We start from the raw sequence: 21,201 nt of genomic DNA, 5'->3' as shown, positions 1-21,201 counted from the left end.
ATGCTTAAAGACCATTTGACAATAAATTAAATCAGAATAAAATAAATAATAATTACATAATTTTTTGGAATAAGACAAATGATTAAACATATCTTAAAAAGTCATCGGCGTCATATATTAAAAAATGGAGGGAGTATATAGAAAAATTATTATCTGTAAGTATGGCAAGATTTGACTTAAAAATGTGCATTAACAAATTAGTGAAATATGGTTTGCAACAGTTTAAAGAACCAACAAAAAATAGGGCCACTTAACATTGAGGGCAAACTTTGGCAGCGAATCAAAAGGATACGGAGAAGGGAGCGAATAGGAATAAGTTCAATTCATGACCCTCAAATATGATCGAAATCTAATCCATAACCCTAAACTATAAAACCGGATATCTCGACCCTAAACTCCTAAAACCGAAGCAATTCGACTCCCTGGGCGGTTTTGGGAGGTGGTTTTGCTGACGTGGCGCCACGTGGCAATATTGACCAAGTCTTCATTACACGTGGTGTTGACGTGGCAACTACGGGGTGGTAGAAATAAAAAATATGTGTGGGACCCATTAGTCATTCACACAAAAAGAAATGTGGACCCACTGACATGTGGGGCCCACAAGTCAGTCCTCCTTCCTCCTCCCTCACTCCCTTCTCTCTTTCTCTCCCCTTCTTCCCCCTTTGGCCGGTGGCGCGCGGGGACTTCAGCAGCGGTCGGCAGTGGCGGAGGCGGCATCCGGCGGCGGCGGCGTTCGGCAGCGGCGGCGGTGGCAGCCGCGACAGCAACGCGGCGGATATCCGGCGACGGCGCTGAGGCTGGGCACGGAGGTCCCGCGGCGGCGCGGATGCTGAGCGCGGAGATCCAAAGGCGGCACGGAGGAGGAGGAGGCTCGCCGGCCCCTGGCCCCCTCCCGCTGCCGCCGCAGGCTCCCGCCCGCCCGCCGCCGCCGCTGGCCCCCGTCCCACGCTGTCGAACGCCGCCGCCGCCGGCCGCTCTCTGGTGATGGCGGCGGCGGTGGAGGAGGAGGAGGCTCGCCGGCCCCTGGCCCCCTCCCACCGCCGCCGCGGGCTCCCGCCCGCTCGCCGCCGCCGCTGGCCCCCATCGCACGCTGTCGAACGCCGCCGCCGCCGGCCGTTCTCTGGTGATGGCGGCGACGGTGGAGGAGGAGGAGGCTCGCTGGCCCCTGGCCCCCTCCCGCCGCCGCCGCTGGCCCCCGTCGCACGCTGCCGAACGCCGCCGCCGCCGGCCGTTCTTGCTGTCCCCGCGCGCCACCGGCCGAAGGGGGAAGAAGGGGAGAGAAAGAGAGAGAAGGGAGTGAGGGAGGAGGAAGGACTGACATGTGGGCCCCACATGTTAGTGGGCCCACATTTATTTTTGGGGGAATGACTAATTGGTCCCACGCATATTTTTTATTTTTACCGCCACGTAGGTGCCACGTCAATGTCACTTGTAACGAAGACTTGTTCAATATTGCCATGTAGGCGCCACGTCAGCAAAACCGCCTCCCAAAACCGCCAGGGAGTCGAATTGCATCAGTTTTAGGAGTTTGGGGGTCGAGATATCCGGTTTTTTAGTTTAGGGTTATCGATTAGATTTCGATCAAATTTGAGGGTCATGAAGTGAACTTATTCCGAGCGAATAACACCTCGGAGAATTCTAGCCATATGGGCCTGAGATTATGGACAGAAACACTATGGCTAGTCTCAGCCCAAAGAATAGTTTGCTTATATGTTGGGCCCATAATGACCGGTTAACATGTCCGTTTCTCGATCTCAGTTTCGACTGCAAACCTCAGTAATGTGGTAGTTGCAGTATTGGCTTCAATTCAAAAATTCAAACAAGCCCATAGTACCTAGATAACAGCAACACTGATGGCGCTAAAGGAACATGTTAATATCGTAGTACATCACCAGTAATTTGACTAATTTCCATTCATGGGGAGCTGAATTTGAAGCATTATTTGTTTCTTTGCACATCAGGTACTACAGCATCGGTATCACAGCATCATATGTAAGTTTTCATTCCTAGCTGTTACAGATGCCAGAAAGACACTGAACAGCTGAATGTGGTAGACGCCAGACATACCACGTCTTACGTTTAAGTTAAACACTGCAGAGCTCAACCCCACAAGTGTAGGCATTGGCTCTAGTTATTTACCAAGGCAACAGTTTGGCTCGAGGACAGGATTGGCAACGGTCCAAATAGACAGGGTGCAGCTACTCGTTACTGTTCTTCCTTGTTCTTGTCTTCGATGGGATCACCATTCTGGATCAAATCCTCAGGAGGCAAATTCATACACTCTACAGGACAATAAACAATGCCATCATACAACATAAGAAAATGAAATGCACGTACACGGAGTTGAGATGCATTCATGTACAGACAAGAAGTACCATCATTGTCAGCAGATGCATAGGGAGTCCGCCGAGCACGTGCATGTTGTTGAGTAGGCTGAAAGTGGATTGGGACACAGTAAAACACCGAAGGAAAGAAATGAATATAGTAGCATGACATAGAATGCAATATGACTTCTCATATACTTGTTCAGAGTGATAAAAGAAATGTTGTCAGTCTTGATAGCAAAACATGTAGGGGAGAGCATATCAGAAGCAACATGCTAAAAGCAAATGATCTGGGTATTCACTTTCAGCCAGGAGCGGGAACCAAACTTTTTTCAAGACTAGGGCTGAATTAGTGTAATTTGCCTTTTTTTTCTTCTAATTTTTAAATTTTGAAGTGTTATCTCAATGGGTGTTTAGGTTCAGGACTCAGGAGTAGGGCACTAGCCCCACCTGCCCTACTCCTAATTCCGCCCCTAAATTCAGCCATAATCTTCCAGCGAAACAAAAACATGGCAAAAAAAAAAAAAGAATTGTGCATCTTGTGTGCTGAAATGTCAGTACCTGAAGTTTTGGTCGAAGTGCTTCAAGAGGCCCTTTAGGTTTGTGGCTTCCACCTTGCTGCGGCAAGCAAAAGGAAAAACATGGTAAGAATTGAATTCTTCTTCGAAAATTATTGAATATTAATGCAGCACTCAATTCAACTTCATAATGACTTTAGTATTACCTTGCCTAGAGCCCAATCAGCAGAATCAAAGTAAGCCCGATCATGATCCTGATAGATTATTCCAGTTTAAGTATTACATAAGCTCAGTAAGAAATGCAACTTAACCATACATCTGTTTCACCTTTATACAATAATCATCATTTTAACAGAGAAAAACAAATATACTAAAATAAAGAAGGCATTGACCTTAGTTATATGTGGCGTCCTCTTGGGCAGTATTCCACCATATTTTTTCTTGATGGCTGCTTCCTGAACATATTCGCATATAAATATTAGTAATCTAATTAATAGATATTCATACTATTTATGGAATAAATGCCACATGAATAAGTACACACAGTAACATGAAAAATGGTGTAGCAAAAGATCCTTTTCACTTTGCCTGACTCCATTTTTCACCCTGAACTTGTAATCGGGTATTTTCCACCCTAAATTTCTCAAACTGTTCACTCTATTCCCTTGAATCATTTCCACCCAGTTTTGGTACACAGTGGACAGCCCATGTTGGATTTAACCTTGCTGATGTGTCTGTTGATTGTGGACAACACCAGAAGGCTTGCACCTCTATATAAGGTGTTGCATCATTTCCACCCGATTTTTGGTCTCACAACATGGCTTATAATGGTTAGAGGCCTTCCAGCGTCATCCAAAAGCCAACAGCCACATCAGCAAAGGTCAAAGCCAACGTGGCCTTGACTACTATGTACTGAAGCAAGGAGGAAACGTCACAAGGGGGTAAAGTGAACAATTTGAGAAGTTCAGGATGAAAATAAACGGTTTACGAATTTACGGTGAAAAATAGAATCTGGATAAAGTTCAAGGGTCAAGAATGGACTTATATGAAGATAGTACCTCTTCTTGTGGTGAGGGCATTCCACTTGCTTCGCTCTGCTCTTGAGTTTTTTCTTCCTTTTTGTCAGAAACATCTCCTTCGAGCCTCACTTGACCAGTTGCCTCATCAGATGGCATTCCAGACATAGTGAACTTAAGCTGCAGAGAAGACTTCAATTTCAGTGTCCACGCTCATGGTGCAAAGAATCATTTAATAGCACACAGTATGCGCTAACCATCTAACATACACAAAAAAGGAAGATAATGTATTTGATGGCCCATGAGGGTGGTAAAAGTTTCTCAGAAAAAGAAACAGAATAAAAGGCAGATGTTTATTGTTCCCTTCCTTTATGCAATAGAAGAAAGCAGAAGTACATAAAATAAATAAGGAGACTAATACCAGCTTCTTATTTCTAGGGGAGGAGGGATATGTCCAACACAAGAACTTCTCAACTGTACCAAAATTTATGCCGACTCACTGTTTGTCACTGTAAGCTTGTTAAGCATTCAATCAGAGGAAAAGAGGAAACAGGGGATGCATACATTGCATGTTTATTTTCAGCTCAAGAAGAGTTCATATTATTCTGATTAGTCTATGATAAAAACAATACCATTCCCATTATTAATACCGAATTTCCAAACAAGTACACGCCTTTAAAAAGCACAATGATCTTGCAAAATACCATGTATGAGCACAATTGAATGAGGACGGAGGACAGACATGCTTGGCACAGATTGCAGTTCAACCTTCAAATATTTCCAACAACTAGATTCGATACTAGTCTATTTGGGCCTTTTTCTTGACAAAAGGCACAAGCATTTAAAAATATATATATAATCTAGGCTGTACAAATCTAAATAACAGTCTAGAGAATATATATGTTTTCATACAGCCGCTATCCTGTGTCTGCAGGAATTTCAACTGCACATGACAAATGATGCAAGCAATGCATATTTAGTCAAAAGTGGCTTGAAAAGATGCACTCACCTAGACCTCAATTCAGAACATGACATGAGCAAAGAAGCACTAACCACATCAGTATTCAGTCAATTTCTCTACCAAAAAGGCATCAACCTTTGTTTTAAATTTGTTTGTTGTCAAGTGCAATACAACTTGAATGGGTCAGCAGATGAATTTATTGTCAAGTGCAATACATCAAGAACTGGTCAGCAAACGGACTCATATATAGGTCATCAGCCATTCAGCCCAGTTTTGTTCTAGAATTACTGACAGCGTGCAAAACTGATGTTGTCATGACTGCAATCATGGAAATGTCAGCTAGTCAGGTAAGGAAAAAAACAGCTGACCTTCCTAACTTCATTTCTGATTTTAATTACGTCAGAGTGTTAGCAGTCCAAGATCCATCTAATAGTTCAAATTAATCATTCCATGCCTTGCTTCACCATTATCACTGCATTGATAGTGAACAATTGATATGGTTCCACTTTTTTTTTCTTAAAAAAAATAAAGAAAAGAAATGTTGTCCCACTTCAGACATGCCATTGGTTGTAAAGGGAATTGCAATCCGAAGTGTTCTCCCAGATCAGATCAGGAGAGGACCTAACAAGGGGCATGGGATTCAGTTGAACACCCGCAAAATTCTAGAATTTTTTTTTGATGAAATATAAGCACACTACCAAAACAGCAAATGAATCAGCAGGAAACTGCACAGATTGGGGATTCCATTCATTGGTTGGTTACATTTCCCAGACAAAGGATTTGTGTAAGAAAACAAAAGTTTAACAGTATGATAAAATCTCGGAACAAGCAAAGCAGTGTAGGCTAAGGCTAAGGGTACGTCACCGGCGAGGTAGATCAACCCAGAGCCCCGGATGGATCCGCGGGAACGGGGAGCAGCACGACGATGGCGGCGGAGCTTTCCCCCTTGGGTGGGAAGGAGGGAGGGGTTTGCCGCAGAGAGAGCTCGATCGAGGGTGGCGTGAGATCGACGTGGGGAAGGAGAGGAGGAGGAGGTGGAGGAGGAATCGAGGGGAAGGCGATGGGGATGGGCGAAAACTTTGCTTTGGATCGGGAGGGACACGTGTCTGATGTTAGGCGGCGTACGCGGAATTTCTTCGTTGGGAATGGGGCAGAGTGAAGAGACCTGTTGCCGTCTCTACCACGGATTAAGACACCATGGCCATGTTTGGTAAATGGGATAGGGAAATAATTTCCCAACCAACATAAGACATCTTTAAATCCTAACCATTCATTCTCCCCCTTCCATTTAATCCTAACCATTTATTTATTTCTCAATCCCAATCCCACCCCTCATTTCCCATTATCCAAACACACCCAATGTATTTGTCACTCACGCCGTGTATTTGTCACTGACAGGTGTGCTCATGATTAGCGGACTTTTGATGCGCTTGGTTCACTCGCCCAGCTAGCTTAGCTCAGCAGTGCTAAACCATCTCTTTGCCAGCTTGCTAGTCTTGTCGTGGCTTCTCTGTCTGTTATGGTTTTACTTCATGTGGCAAGGATTAATGGTTATCTGCTACATATGAGTTCACCTCTTGTTGCTAAGTTTTTCTGTAAATCGATTTTTTCTTTTAGATCCAGACTGATTGTTCACTGTGTTTATGGGTTTGGTAGAGAGGGCAATTTTTGACAAAGCTTGAGCGAGAGTTCGCAACAAGAACTAGAAGAAAAGGCCGGTAAGATTGGGTGAGTCGTTGAAAAATATCACTGATTTTACGTCGCTGATTTCAGAGAAGTGTGTCGCCCTCGTTTCAATATTTTCGCGCGAGCAAAGTTTGCTGTCGAAGGAGATCGCTAAATGGGCTCTCCCTGCTAGCTAGATTTTTCTTGCCCCGCTAAGCCAGCTCGCCCCAAAAAGCTAGATTATTTTACTGGCACGTAGCTTTGCTTGGGTTAGAGTTGTTTTGTGGCCTATCTACTCTTGAACTAAGTTGGCGCTATGGAACTAACCGTTTTAAGCAGTTTTGATAGGTCAAATATACGTGCAGATTTTGACTAAAATTACATCGACCAATGGGTCTAGGGAATTTGGCCAATACATTCGGGCTAATGGGAAATATATGAAGGAGGTTTTTTTAACAGTCGAGCCTGATAATCGTCGAGGTCCTTTTTTTTTAGTTTCTAGAAATCATGTCAACTGATGTGACCCTTCTGCTTCACAGCTTACCCATCGTATTTCCTCTAATCGTCATTGAGATACTAAGAATCAAACCTAATTTTCATTGAGAGGTTTTATTTATAGTTTTTAAATGTTCCATTAACCGCCATCACGCTGCTCTTTTATAGCATTAGCCACCACTGTATTCTAGATGAACTGCTTTTAGTACTCCTTATTTTTATTTTAGTTTTTATTTCTAGATTGTATTGGTGCTCGAACTCTCATTTTTGGAATTTATATTATTATTATTATTATTTGTTTTAATTAATCTCGTGTTGTGATATGTATGGACTTTTTTTTTCAATATTTATTTTTTTATTCTGAATTTTAGTTATCTCTAAATTGTATTCATACTTGAACTCTCAATTTTTAATTTTCTAATTTCTGAATTGATGTTTGATAAATCGTGAGGTTATCTAGTGTTACATATTCAATATTTCAGAATTTTATCCTTGCACGTTCAAGGCCTCATTCCAATTCCTTCTACAATCATTCATATTATCAAAATATATTCAATGATCGATTTGTAATTAAACTAATTTGATATTTTAGATATTGCTAAATTTCTCTATGAATTTGGTCAAAGTCTGACTAAAAAAGTCAAACAAATTATATAATATGAAACGGAGAAAAATTACTATTTTAGGTCAATAACTGGGCTCATTAACGACCAATTAACCTTCACAAGCAAACTGGTGACACCACACACAATTTGAGCTTCCTCTCCACCATTGACAGCTGGTGTAAAATCAATGGTTCGTCTGTAGTAGTTAACACCATCACCAGCTTGTGCAACAATTGTCACTATACCAGCATCTCATCCAAAGAAACAGCCATCACACGGCGCAATAGTGGGATAGAATGTCCATTGCCATCGGCAGCCACCACACCAGCTGCTGGAAAATTGCTATCATGAAGCACAATGCTATCTTGGATGGTGCATTCAGCATTGGTGCTGGTGCAAAGCTGTGATCCCTCCACAGAAATGTCCTCCCTGATTCAGGTGACCTCTGAGGCGACGTGCACGGTGCAGAGCCTGATGCTGCTGCTAGGAAGAGCGAGACTTTGAAGTTTGAACCGCAGTCTGCATATTGCTCAATTTTTGGTGCAGGCTGTACGCCATCCAACACTAGCAGTCCTTTACTAAGTTGTTTGTCCGCGTGGCCTCGACGATCATCCTTCATCTTGAGGTCAACCTCAAACTACACGCTGTCATATAGCACCAGTCCTCGATGAGGGCCGGTCAATGTCAAAGATTCATCCTACAATTGAAATAAATTGTACTGATCGTTCGATGATCTGTTGTACATAATGCAATTCATGGAATAGGATGCTTGCTAGTGTAGGGAGGGTGACCTCTGAGGCGATGAGTTGAGCATCTTGTCTGGAGCGGCGGAAGAGAGGAACACATTTCAGATCAAGGTGGTCCACTGGTCTAGACGCTCATGGGGAAGGGAAACACACATCGTCGTCGTCGTCGTCATCACACAACCAAAATCAAAATCGGGGTAGGAGGGGACGATTACGCGGATGGCGAGCACGTTGATCATATCGCACAGGAAGCGGAGGGCTCGGGCCGGTGGGGTGTAGGCGGTGTCGTCGGTGAAGCGCATCGGAGCAAGGCCGGACTCCTCGTCGAGGTCGAAGTCGGACATGTCTCCCTCTCCTGCTTCTCGTGCTCCAGCCTCTCCGCCGCCGCCGCCGCCTCGGCCACGGTCGCTGCCTCGTCGTAGAAGGAAGGCTCCAGGTTCACGCGGTCGCTGTCGCCGTCGTCCGCCATTGCCGCCGCCGCCGCCGAGAGGAAAGGAGAGAAACAACCCCTTGCCCCACTTGGGCCTTGGCCCCCATTATACGGCCCATTCTGAATCTGCACACTTCTTGCTGGGTCTTTTCTCCCTCTGTGACGCGCCACTATAGGCCGAAATACACGCCATTTTACCCAGGAATTTGGAGCAGTTTTGGACCAAAAATTGCACCTGTTCTATCTTGGGCCGTAATTTCGCGCCACAAGAGGCCGGATTTTTCGCTTAACTTTGGGCTGAAAACCTGAAACAACACGGAAGAAATAGGCATAAGTTCACTTTGACTCCCTCGAATATAGCTCCAATCTAATTCGTATTCTTTAACCACAATACTGATATCATGACTCTCTCAACTATTGAAACCGGTGTAATTTGACTTCCTCAGCAGTTTTAGAGAACGGTTTCGCTGACGTGGTGTTTTGACCTAGTCCAACCAGCTCACTTAGCATATGGGACCCACATGTCCGTGTCACATTTTCTTCTCCCCTCTTTCTTTTCTCTTTTTCTACCCTTTCTAACCCGGCAGTGCGAGGCGGCCAGCGAGTCGACAACAGTGTGGAGAGGACGATGGGAGGAGGGATGGATGGAGGTGGGGGAGCCGCTCAACACCGTCATGATGGAGCCTACTCCCATGGAAGTCGCATGGTGGAGGGCGGCGCCGGTGCCGCCCCACTAGGCAAGCTCGAGGCTGCGCTCCTAGAAAAGCCGCTCAATGACGCCGCCCCGCTACCTGCTATTGATCGACTTCAACGAGGTGTTTGACAAGCTCGAGGCGAAGCTTGCCCCCCTAACTCCGTCGCCGCCTAGGACGGACTCGACCCTAGCGATAAATGGTCGGATCCATTAGGGAGGGAGCCACCATGGATCTGGAGTACGAGGTTGCACCTCCTCACAGCACCTGTGCTAGCTCCATGCCTCCTCGATTGATGGGCACCGATGAAGTGGGCGGCTTAGGTGTAGGAGGTTGGCCGTCGGGCGAAGAAGGAAGACAAAAGCACGCTGCTAGCTCCCTGCACCCTACATCCCGTGTTTCGATGGTGACCTCCATCATCGTCGACGGCGTCGCAGCTGCCTTTGGATGACAGAAGCAGTAACAGCGTTCAGGGTCTCCTATCTGCCGAACGAGGCCACGCCGCTGCTCCGCCTCGAGCCTCAAGGCCCTACCACTGCTACATGTCAGGATCGTCCCGTTGCTGCTCTGCCTCTGTCTTGGGCCACGCTGGGTGCGAGCTTCTGTGTCATCTGCGCACCTCTGTCTGGGCTGACTGGCCTCTCGACATCGTTGCTGTTGTGGTAGTAGAAAAGGAGAGAGGGAAAGTGAGAGAAATGTAACACTGACATGTGGGTCTCGCACGCTGAGTCAGCCAGTTGGACCGGGTCAAAGCACCACATCAATAGAACCGCCTTCCAAAACCGTTGGGGGGGGGAGGGGTAATTTACACCGGTTTCAATACTTGGATTTTCAAGATATCCGATATTGTGGTTACTTGCAATGCAACATGATACGGACTTTGGGATTTCTTCTCGCGTTTTTGCTTGGACTCTCACTAGTGCCGAGGGACTTGGTTTACACCGGTTTTAAAAGATGGAAGGTTATGTATGTTATATACTTATATCAGGCTTCGTGGTTAAGGGACGTGATTATAACTCGACTTTTAGATCAGGGACCAGGCCTGGTTAAGTGAACTTTTGCCTTTTGCTTGGACCTTTTGTTTTTTTTTCCTTCTGCTTGAACCTCTCCCTTTTTCCGGGTTATATAAATCAGGTAAGATCAATTTTGTTCTCCCAATGGACAGAAAAGAAACATGTGGCCAACAGGCCAAGTAAACCCGAGGGGAGCTAGGAATGTCCAAGCAAAACAAAAGGGCACGTGAAGTGAAGAGATTGGTTGGCATTGTGACAACAGCTCACCTCGACGAGCGTTTAAGCTTAGTATATTCTGCAAGCCCCCCCACATAACCCTGAAAGTCCTCAAGACCACAACTAAACAACATCAAGCAAATCAAACCGGACAACCCACAGGATAACTAGTCAGTTTTTCCAATGAATCCATCCTCCTCTGCAAAAGCTGTTTTTTTTAGAAGTTGCAAAAGCTGTTAGGACGCACATTTTCCTTCCTTGAGACGAGTAAACTATAGTGTAGTACAGTACATTATTGCTGCCCCGTCGATCTCAAATCATCAGCAAGCATGAAGGCACATACACCCTCCTAGCTACTAGTCTTTCTTTTTTGTGCTAGTAAAGAAATAAAAACTACATCTATTTTAGGTTATAAAACTTTCTAGTATTACATATATTCATATGGATGTTAATAAATCTAGACATATATACATATATGTCTAGATTCATGAATATATATATATATATATATATATATATATATATATATATATATATATATATATATATATATATATATATATATATATATATATGTGTGTGTGTGAGCAATGTTAGAAAATCTTATAACTTGAATGGAGGAAGTAACAGATATACAGCTGGGCATCGTCACACCAGACGACTTTCAGGTTTCAGCTTGCGAGAACATATATTAAAAAAACGCCCAAAATTCCCAAACTATAAAAGAATCGACGCCAAACAACCAGGCCGACACAGCAACAACCTACAAGGGGCATGATTAGCCTGCTCCCCCCGTACATCAATCCCGACCGTACAGTGAACGCATTGCCCAATACAGATCGAGGCTGAGGCCGAATCAAGGCCGTTGATTTTATAGTTTCAGTATAGCTGGACGTCGGTCAGGTGAAGAAAAGAAACAGCTGCTGCTGGATTCCTGGGATTCATAGGTGCGGGCCATGTCGCGCTCTGTCGGTCACTCGGTGTCTCGCGGTCGCCGCGACGAAAATTTGCAGGCCAAACGCGGGCCGCGGCCGGCAGGCGGCAGCAGGTGGCCTACTCCCGCAATCCGCGGCCGCGCGCGCGCCCACACGCATACCAAACGGCCAGTTGGTTACTGGTCGATCAGCTTGTCGTGCATGATGATAGTTTTCATATTTTAGACGTTTCATAGTTAGGGCAGTCAAACCAACTCTCATACGAGCTCCTGGCGGTTCATTCATTTGGCCATAGACTAGAGCTACCTTTGATTCCTCAAGGATTTTTTTCATTAATTACTCGTTTATTTATTGATCTCCAATTAACAAGACTTGTCGGTACACGGTTATTTGTTATATTGATATTATATATAAAATAATAATAAAAAATAAATTGGAGTATTCAGTTTGAAGTCTCAATTTTTCACAACGTGTAGAATAGATGGGTTCTTTTTTTTTCAGGGAAAGGAGAATATATTAATCACAGTCCTCGCAGACAAAATGCGAGGTAAAGGTACAATTTTCTCCTAGCCAAAGACTAGATAGGGACTCAGCTCTAGCTTTGTTTGCTAAAAAGTGACTAATAACATTCTGACTACGCTGAACTTTGCTTATGGCGATTTGCCGATCCCCAGCCGTTAGTAGTTTAGCCTCCTGAACTATATTAGTGAGAACTGAGCGATTTTTGTCTGAGTGATGTAAGAGCTGGATCACAAAGCTGCAATCAGTTTCCACTTGGATTGGAAGAAGAGACCAGTGGAGCGCTAGGTGAAGACCTTCCACACACGCGCGCAGTTCGGCTTCCAAGGGGCCACTGCAACTGTCAAGAGATCTGCAGGAACTGAAGATCACACTACCCAGGCAATTTCTGAGAATCATTCCGATACCTCCCTTCTCAGAGTTGATGTCAAAGGAGCCATCAACATTTAGTTTCATCCACCCGTTCCTCGGCCTTTCCCAACGAAGGTTTTCCGCTCCAGGAGCACGTTGGATTGCTGTAGATTTCGGGAAATCAGCTCTCACCACATATTTTTCTTTCTCCAAGTTCACCTGGGGATTTTGTCGGATCATGAACAGTGAGTCAACATAACTCTCTATAAATCTTAATAGATGGTTTCTTAACGTGGTCCACAATGTTAAATTAGAATTTATTATCATGATAATATGTTCTGTCTATGGGAGGCGCAATTTTTATAAGCTTACTTATTATAATCACATTATGTGGTTCTTTAAATTTATCAGTTGATTTTCTTTGTTAGGGTAGTTTGGGTTTGTCCATTCACCTACTATTTTTTCAGCTAAATAACTTATTATCTATGTTGTGTCATATGACAGAGGCTGGAGACATAACACATTTCTATTATCTAAAAAGGAATGTTCTTTGTAATCAATGGTCAGATTTTTCTTTCTAATTAACGTGTGAGATTATACGAAGTGCCTAATAAGTATAGGTCGGCATAGATAGTTTTTCAAGGGCTATTAATTAGATCCATGCCATTACAAATGTACCATTTCAGAAAAATACAACTACTATTCGTATCCATGTCATCCAAATGCGTACAAAATTGAACACCGTCACACTTTTCATTTTCTTCCCCAATTTCTTTTTATACTCTCTCTCCCTTCCCTTCCTGCTGGCCAGCCACAACAACAACGTTGATGTCATCGTCGCCCCACATCTCTAGCCCCCCCTCTCCCCTGTGGAGCAAATGACAACAGTGCCCGACAACGACGGTGGCGGCGGGTCACATGTCTTGCAATGCCAAATCTCCAACATCGGGCTTGGGGCTCTTCATCCTCCCGCTGGCAGCCACAAAGACAATGATGTGACGAGGACGGGCGGAGCTTGTGGTGACAGGGAGGGCATCAACCTAGATTTGGCGAGAACCATAATGTCAGGAGTAGGTGGGGCCATAGGGAGGAGCTTGGTGCGGGTGGCGGCATAGCAATGAGCTCGAGCGGGGGTGGCCTTGGCTCCCCTCCTTCCTTCTCAGGCCAGTGGGTAAATGGGAACCAGCGCTTCATCATTGCGCTGGTTGTTGCCTTTCCATTCGCCTCTCTCGTCGACCTATGCTTTTGGCTCAACGAGGTGGAGAGAGATAAGGAAAAAGAAGAGTGAAGGATGGAGTTAGAAGATGCATGGAACTAACATGTGGGTCTCATGTCTAGAGATATTTTGGTCTATATAATAAAAAAAAATGTGATGGCGATCAGGTGATGGTATGGTTCTAATTTTGTGCGTATTTGGATGGCATGAATATGAATAAATGAGTGGTAGTGGTATTTTTTTTTCTAAAATGGCATATTTGTAATAGCATGTATACAATTAACTTTTTTAAATAGTACTCTCATCATTTCATATTATAAGTCGTTTTAATAAATACTTTTTTTCTAGTCACATTTTTTTTATGATTGATAGACTTTATAGACATATTTAAAAACATCTACAATATCAAATTAATTTTTATCAAACCTAACATTGAATAATTTATAATAAAATGTCTGTTTCGTGTTAGAAATGTTACTATGATTTTTTTTTATAAATCCGATCAAACTTAAACTGATATTTATTCTGATATTTTGTTTCAAAGAAGTTAGTATTATCACATATATCTAGTGGTAGCTAACAAGGCGACAGATAATCAGATATGGCCATTGCATGCTGGGGCCTCTGCCTGAACTGTGATTATCCCTTGGCCATAATGGCATTTAGGGGCGCCTAATGAAGTGTGTCCCCTGCTTCGTATGATTAAAGACGATCATGATGGGAGCAGCAAGCCAGCAACTAACCAAGTAACCAACTCTAGGCGTGCGCATGTAGCTAGCCTGGAATAAAGTTAGCGCAATTATGCAATGCTATGTTGCCAACACCTAACATTTGTTGAGTGCAAATAAAATAGTGATACTAACTTATCAGGGCATTCACAGATCGAAGTAGTACATAAAATTGTCGTTTTTATATATTTTCATAGGCGTTCAATCCTCTCCAAAGACTTGACTGTGACTGACTGAGATCGAATGGCCTAATTACCCGTAGTTGCAGGCAACAGACGATATTAATTAAGGTTAGCGTAGCCGGATTAGATGGGGGCTTGATCGATATCGCCTCTTGGTGATGAAAAGAGTATTTAACTGCACCGAAAGAACTTATGTCCTCCTTATTCCTTAACCATGCACTGTCATGAGAGCATACTAGCTAAGCTAGCTAGCTAGGAAATAAAGTGCATTTTTGCATATATGCATGCCCTACTCAACAGCTCGATTGTTATTGATGTAAAGCTTACCTATGTATATCGGTACGAGTACGCGTCACATGAATTAGGCTAAAGCATCAGCTTTTATAATTTGCTTTTCTGTCTCAATGTTTGTCGTGCTAAACATGTTCAATACCGGACTGAAAAAAAAAAACATTTTCGTTTTCTGCAGACTGATCAAAATAGTATAGGATTTCATTTTTTTATATCTCAAGCGCGTCTCTGTCAGGACTCAGGAAGTTGACCAGCAAAGAATTGTTTTTTTGTTGTATTTTAAGATGTTGCTAAAGCGGCGAGACAATCAAATTGTTCTCTCCAACGACAAGTACACCCAAGAAAATGGTGTCTTTTTTTTCTATATGGGAAAATGGCGTCCTTTTGGCAATTAATATGATCCAGGGAAAGACAGCAAATTGATTTTTGATGGACTCTCAAGCACATCGGATAGCTACAGTGACAACACAGTGCCACCAGCTCAATCTCATCCGTCGGATCAAACAGGAAAACAGACATTCAAAGTAGTCAGCTATCAGCCATGGTACCAATGATGCTAAGCAGTGAATAGACTTTAATTATTATGATTTATGAATCCCTTTTTCCCCGATGATCATATATATTTGAGATTGCACTGTACGCTGCCATTATAACATGAAGAGTTTTAGAAGATGAATTTGCATACAATCGAAATAGGAACGATAACAGATCCGCCACCATACTACCCTCTCACTTTAAGTTGATGATATATGGGTTCCACAACTAACAGGTTCACATGTGAGTAACTCACGTTAGAGAATAGTACGTTAGAGAAGACTCATCTAGCCAAAATAGTAGGGCGTCAACCGTCAGATCATGTAATGTGTCTCTAAAGAAAATTTAGATGATTCAACACTCCGAAGGTGTTTACAAATTACAATGTAATTATAGCTTTCCAAGCGTTTCTTCTGCTGGCTATCTGGTTTTGCAATGGGGAAGATTGGTTCCATGCATAACATGAAGCTTCACCGTCATGAGCATGACGCATTACATAAGCATCTGGTCAAATTCAGGGGTTTTATCAACGAGAAGAGCTGCATGGAACCCGTGCGTCACGATAGTATGATTGGCACCTGCTAACCAAAGAGGCAAGTCAATGTTTTTCTAAAATAAAAACTGATAAAAAAGCGTGTTACCGTTCTTATTTCATTATGTACTCACGTTATACATCATGTATGACCGTAAATCACCCCTATAATGTCACATAGTATTCATGTGGTCATAATCTACCTGTATTGTATTGCACACTAAATTGATTGTATTTCTCACACATTTTGGTAATTCATAGCTGCTATTCCACGTCCGCGCTAACGTCCATTACAGATGGAATAACGTACTAGCAACAAATTAGAGAAGACGTTCCAATGCTTCGCTAAAAGGGCGAGATATCGTCGTATTGCCAGGTTAATAAAAAAATCACGTCAATGCTTTTATAAAAAAAATAAATACATGCGTTACAACCCCTTACTTCATCACCTACTCATGTCAACACATAGCGACAAGCTATGTCAAGTTGTTATGTGATCATCATAAGAGCAACATACGTAAACCATCTTCACAACTACACACATAACATGCATACGACCAAATCTACCCGCCCGATGTACGAGGCGCAGGCTGCATTGACCACACGTCATAGTAATTATAGCGGCTACTCCACGTCAATACTAATGTCCATTACAGACGTAATAACATGCTAGCAACAAACCGACGAAGGCGCACCCCGATGCTCTGCTAAGAAAAAAAAAGCAAGATATTGTCATAATGCCAATAGATTAAAGCATTTGCATTTCCAACTAAGCAAAAGATAATTCCTCAGCACGTTTGACTTCCCTCCCCTCACCCTCCACATGCTGGTCTCAACCATCAGGCCATTCTCCCCAAGCATTAATTAATTGATTAATTGACTGATTAATTAATTAATTAATTAAATCTCCTCCTCCTTCCTAATTTCTTTATTAGAGTATTTCCAAATAACAACCTCCTTGCAATTTTCTTTTTGATTAATGGCTCCTCTCTCTCTCCTTTTCCACACCCCCCACCTCCCCCTTTAATTCCAAATGCTGCAACCTCTTCTTCTCCTATAGTCCTCTCCCCTCTGCCCTTTGCTTCTCCTTTACTCTCTCTCTCTCTCTCTCTCTAGCTTCATCTTGTCTCTCTTCATGTGTGCATGTGTGCTGTAGTGCTCGTCTTTCCGTCTCCTCCATCTCTCTCTCTCTCTCTCTCGCAAAGAAGCAAAGGCAGCTCGCCCCTCTTGCGCATTCCGGTGCACGCCACTCCACTCCACACACACACACACACACACACACACGGGCAAGAACTGCCCTTTCTTTTGCAGCTCTGACGACGGGTTTGGGGGTGGTTCTTGATGGGATTCTTGGCCAATGGGGATGAGCTGAAGGCGCTGCAGAGGTAATCTCCCGGTCTCTTTCCTCTTCGTGTTTTGTTGGGGGAACGTCGGCATCTGTGATCTTGGGAGGTGTTTGACTCTGTGCCTCTTGGAATTGTGATGGGCTTTGGGATTTCCGGTGTGGGTTGGGGGTGGTGTCGGTAGAATTCTGGTTTGTTTTTGCAATTTGCATTGTGCGGATTTTTTTTCTTTCTTGGACACCCTGTATCTTGCATTTGAATAATTTTGTATAGGCGTGGTTGTTGAATAAACAGTTCAGAGTTTTGAGTCCCATCAGGAGTCCATGCCTCGCTGGTGGTTTGACCCAGAAATGGACATTTTTTTTCCTGTTTGATTAGTTTGCTTGTGCGAATTCTGTACAGTGATATGAAAGATAATATTTTTTCCCCCTGAACATGGAAGAATTGGGCCATCATATGCGCGCAGCTTTATTACTTTTATAGTTCTGTTCATGTGCTGGTTCAGGTTTCAGAGTTAAGTAATAGAGTACCTTTTGTTTTTTAACAGATAAAAGCAAACCAGGATAAGTTTGTAAATTCAGCTGGCAAATCCGTGCAAGATTCTGAATTTGTGAGAGCATCTCTGATACAATTCTTGATCTTAGATAGACTGAAGGATAGATATGTCGTCAGACAGCAACTCCATCAGTTCAGCACTGTCACAGACAACACCCGTGCTTCGCTTGAGAGTATGGGTCCTGATTGCCATCGGCATTGGGATACTGATGGCAATTTTGTTCATCATAGCATTGTGGCTCTCTATGCGGAGGAAAAAGAAGACGGCGGTTGGATTCGACGGGAGATCACATATGGAGATCCCTATTGTGTCGAAAGATATCAATGTTGACAGAGTTGATGCACAGAGCCTGCATGACAGTGGAACACCTATCATGCCAGTGCAGGATAAATATGAGCAGATGAAGGGTGTTTCGCACTTGGCAGAGAGTAGATCTGTCGATGTCGACACGTTCAGCCAATGCAGCTCAGTGTACAACATAGAGAAGGCTGGGAGCTCATATTCTGAAGATTACAGCAGCTCTGGGCCTGGTAGGAAAGGCAGTTCATCGTATGCGTATGCGTCCGCTTCACCGCTGGTTGGGTTGCCTGAGCTATCACATTTGGGATGGGGTCACTGGTTTACCTTGAGGGACCTCGAGTACGCAACGAACCGGTTTGCAAAGAGTAATGTCCTTGGAGAGGGTGGCTATGGAATTGTCTACAAGGGTCGACTGATGAATGGGACTGAAGTTGCCGTGAAGAAGATCCTTAACAATGTGTAAGTTTATATTGCCTTAGTGAGTTTACTGTATGTTAACTTGGAGCTAAGATTTCTTTGCTGGGTTTGCAGGGGGCAAGCAGAGAAGGAATTTAGAGTCGAAGTTGAAGCCATCGGTCACGTTCGGCATAAGAATCTGGTGCGACTTCTGGGGTACTGTGTGGAAGGGATACACAGGTGATCATTTCTTCCTCTCTGTTCCCTTTGTTCTGCATAATTAACTTTGCTGCTCAGCCCAGTTTATACGAATCCACCATGTGCAAGTTCATTGTGATACTAAGCATTATGTTCTTAAGGTTCAAAAGGGAAAATGAATTATCCATTTCATAAGATGTAAATTCTGTTCCTTCCCTTGTGCATAATCAATATGTGTTTTCCTTGTTCCCTTGTTTCTCACTGTACATTGACCTTTTCTGAATATTCACCTGCAGGATGCTTGTCTATGAATATGTCAACAATGGAAACCTAGAACAATGGCTTCATGGGGCCATGAGTGGAGGCATCCTTACTTGGGAAAACCGTATGAAGATTCTCCTTGGCACTGCAAAAGCGTAAGATCACAGTCTGGACCTTACTTGCAGTTATTTCCCATGAAATTTACCCTTCTCACATAAATACAGGTTTTAAAGATCAATACTACTACATGCTAATGTAGATGAGTTTCATGATTTTCAGGCTTGCATATCTTCATGAAGCTATAGACCCCAAAGTTGTACACCGAGATATTAAGTCAAGTAATATACTAATTGATGATGAATTCAACAGCAAGGTTTCTGATTTTGGGTTGGCCAAACTACTGAATTCTGATAGTAGCTACATCAATACAAGAGTGATGGGAACATATGGGTATAGCTTTTTTTTGCACCATGTTTGTTCTATTTTATTTGTCTTCTGTAAATTTGGAAAAAAGCACATCTTAATTTTCTTCTTAATCTGTTGTTAGGTACGTTGCACCTGAATATGCGAATAGCGGGATGCTAAATGAAAAGAGTGATATTTACAGTTTTGGCGTTGTGCTCTTGGAATCTGTGACTGCTAGAGACCCAGTTGATTACAGTAAACCTGCAGATGAGGTAGAAGCTTTTCCTATTTTTCGACAATTTGAATGACCAGTCTATCATCTAGTACTCAAGTCATTTTTTTATGTCATTTCAGACAAATCTGGTAGAATGGCTTAAAATGATGATCAGCAGCAAGAGGGCGGAGGAAGTAGTGGATCCAAATCTTGAGATTAAGCCCCCAAAACGTGCCCTTAAGCGGGCAATCTTGGTTGGCCTGAAGTGTGTTGATCCAGATGCTGACAAAAGGCCAAAAATGAGTCATGTTGTCCAAATGCTTGAAGCAGTTCAGAATGCATATCGACAAGTACGTTTAGTACATTTTTTGTCACCGTTTTTCAAACTTTTGTTTTACACAACTGAGCATCTTTCTTGGAGTTTTTGTTTCTAACAAGTAAATGCTTTCTCTCTTTTATTATTGGCAGGATCAGAAAAGGCCCAGCAGCCAGATGGGAAGCGTCGATGTCGAGTCACAGCAATCTGCGGAGGAGATCTCAAACAGTGCCGATTCCTGAGGCTCCAATGCTGAACAGATACAGAAAATAGGACATGAAAACATTTCGTTATCCTGTCTGGTTTGGTCAAATATTCAATATAGTTCAATACCGTGATTGCAACAGGTTTACATTTAGCAAAGACTGGAAGACATAAAGGCATAGGAATCGTTCGTTTCCCTTTCTTTTCTTCTTCTTCTTCTTTTCGAGAAGTGCTTCTATGCTCCCCTAAAATATCCGCCGTACTATGTTTTCTGTAGATGAGTCCTCCAACTCGTTTACTCTACGATATGTGTAGTTTTGTTTTAGGGGAGCACAGAAGCACCTTCTTCATCTATACCGTTTAAGTTATCAGGAGGAGCTGACCTCGAAGGCATGAATGACTAGTAACCAGATTTTGTTACCCTTGTAAAGAACCCTTGTCGATCCTCAGTTTTACCATGAAGTACAAAGTTTTGTTGGTGTACCATGTGCGCAAATTTTCTTCTCCATTACTAGTTTGGATCAAAGCAGTGCACAGTTGCAAATGCATGGTGATCTTCTCACACTTATCATTTCTGACAGATGAGCAGAGAACTTTTTCTGGGAAGATAGTTCCATGTTTCCTCCCCATAGCTAAAATTCAGAGGCAGTTGTTTCGTCCTTGCACCTTGGTGATTTGTTTTTTCATGCATGCACATGATTACAGGGTGCCAATGATTAGTGCCTGCTTGTTTTGCAAGTGTTGCCACCTTCCTCCTTTTTCTTTTGAAGGACTGAGTTGAGTGTGTGTGTTAATCATTGGCGCCTTTTGTCCCTCACCTACTTGCACTCCTTCCATTTCATAGCTTTCCAGACACACCATTCGATGAGGATTCGACTCTGAAAGTGCAATGGCTAATGGTTTGCTTTAGGCTAGAAAAGTGTACTCATGGCTTTGGAAAGAGTTTGGTAACCTACTTAATTAGCGGCAATTTTAATTTTACCGGGTAGTCGTAGCAATCGATTTTTTATCCACGGTTCGTGTACATGCAGACATGCAG

The 21,201-nt window shown here is 43.2% G+C and overlaps 2 protein-coding genes and 1 pseudogene across 2 annotated transcripts; 1 reads left to right on the top strand and 2 right to left on the bottom strand.

Moving 5' to 3' along the window:
• Positions 1-1,878: 1,878 nt before the first annotated feature.
• On the bottom strand, positions 1,879-5,926 carry LOC127760793 (uncharacterized). The gene is made up of 7 exons (XM_052285088.1): positions 5,684-5,926; positions 3,901-4,038; positions 3,235-3,297; positions 3,049-3,096; positions 2,886-2,942; positions 2,376-2,433; positions 1,879-2,282 (listed from the first exon to the last, which is right to left on the bottom strand). Exons 2-7 carry the CDS (start codon positions 4,024-4,026, stop codon positions 2,206-2,208), a joined length of 429 nt encoding a protein of 142 aa, XP_052141048.1. The 5' UTR covers positions 4,027-4,038; positions 5,684-5,926; the 3' UTR covers positions 1,879-2,205.
• Positions 5,927-7,855: 1,929 nt separating this feature from the next.
• LOC127784033 (uncharacterized) lies at positions 7,856-8,799 on the bottom strand (annotated as a pseudogene).
• An 8,212-nt stretch (positions 8,800-17,011) lies between these two features.
• On the top strand, positions 17,012-20,663 carry LOC127760707 (probable receptor-like protein kinase At2g42960). Its single transcript, XM_052285005.1, has 8 exons — positions 17,012-17,354; positions 17,860-18,627; positions 18,700-18,804; positions 19,059-19,178; positions 19,303-19,473; positions 19,571-19,700; positions 19,783-19,992; positions 20,111-20,663. Exons 2-8 carry the CDS (start codon positions 17,975-17,977, stop codon positions 20,198-20,200), a joined length of 1,479 nt encoding a protein of 492 aa, XP_052140965.1. The 5' UTR covers positions 17,012-17,354; positions 17,860-17,974; the 3' UTR covers positions 20,201-20,663.
• Positions 20,664-21,201: the final 538 nt, after the last annotated feature.

The sequence above is a fragment of the Oryza glaberrima genome, chromosome 1 (assembly GCF_000147395.1).
Source record: "Oryza glaberrima chromosome 1, OglaRS2, whole genome shotgun sequence".
NCBI lineage: Eukaryota > Viridiplantae > Streptophyta > Magnoliopsida > Poales > Poaceae > Oryza > Oryza glaberrima.
Note: the sequence above shows the minus strand (reverse complement) of the source record. Positions and strands in the feature narration are given on the sequence as shown.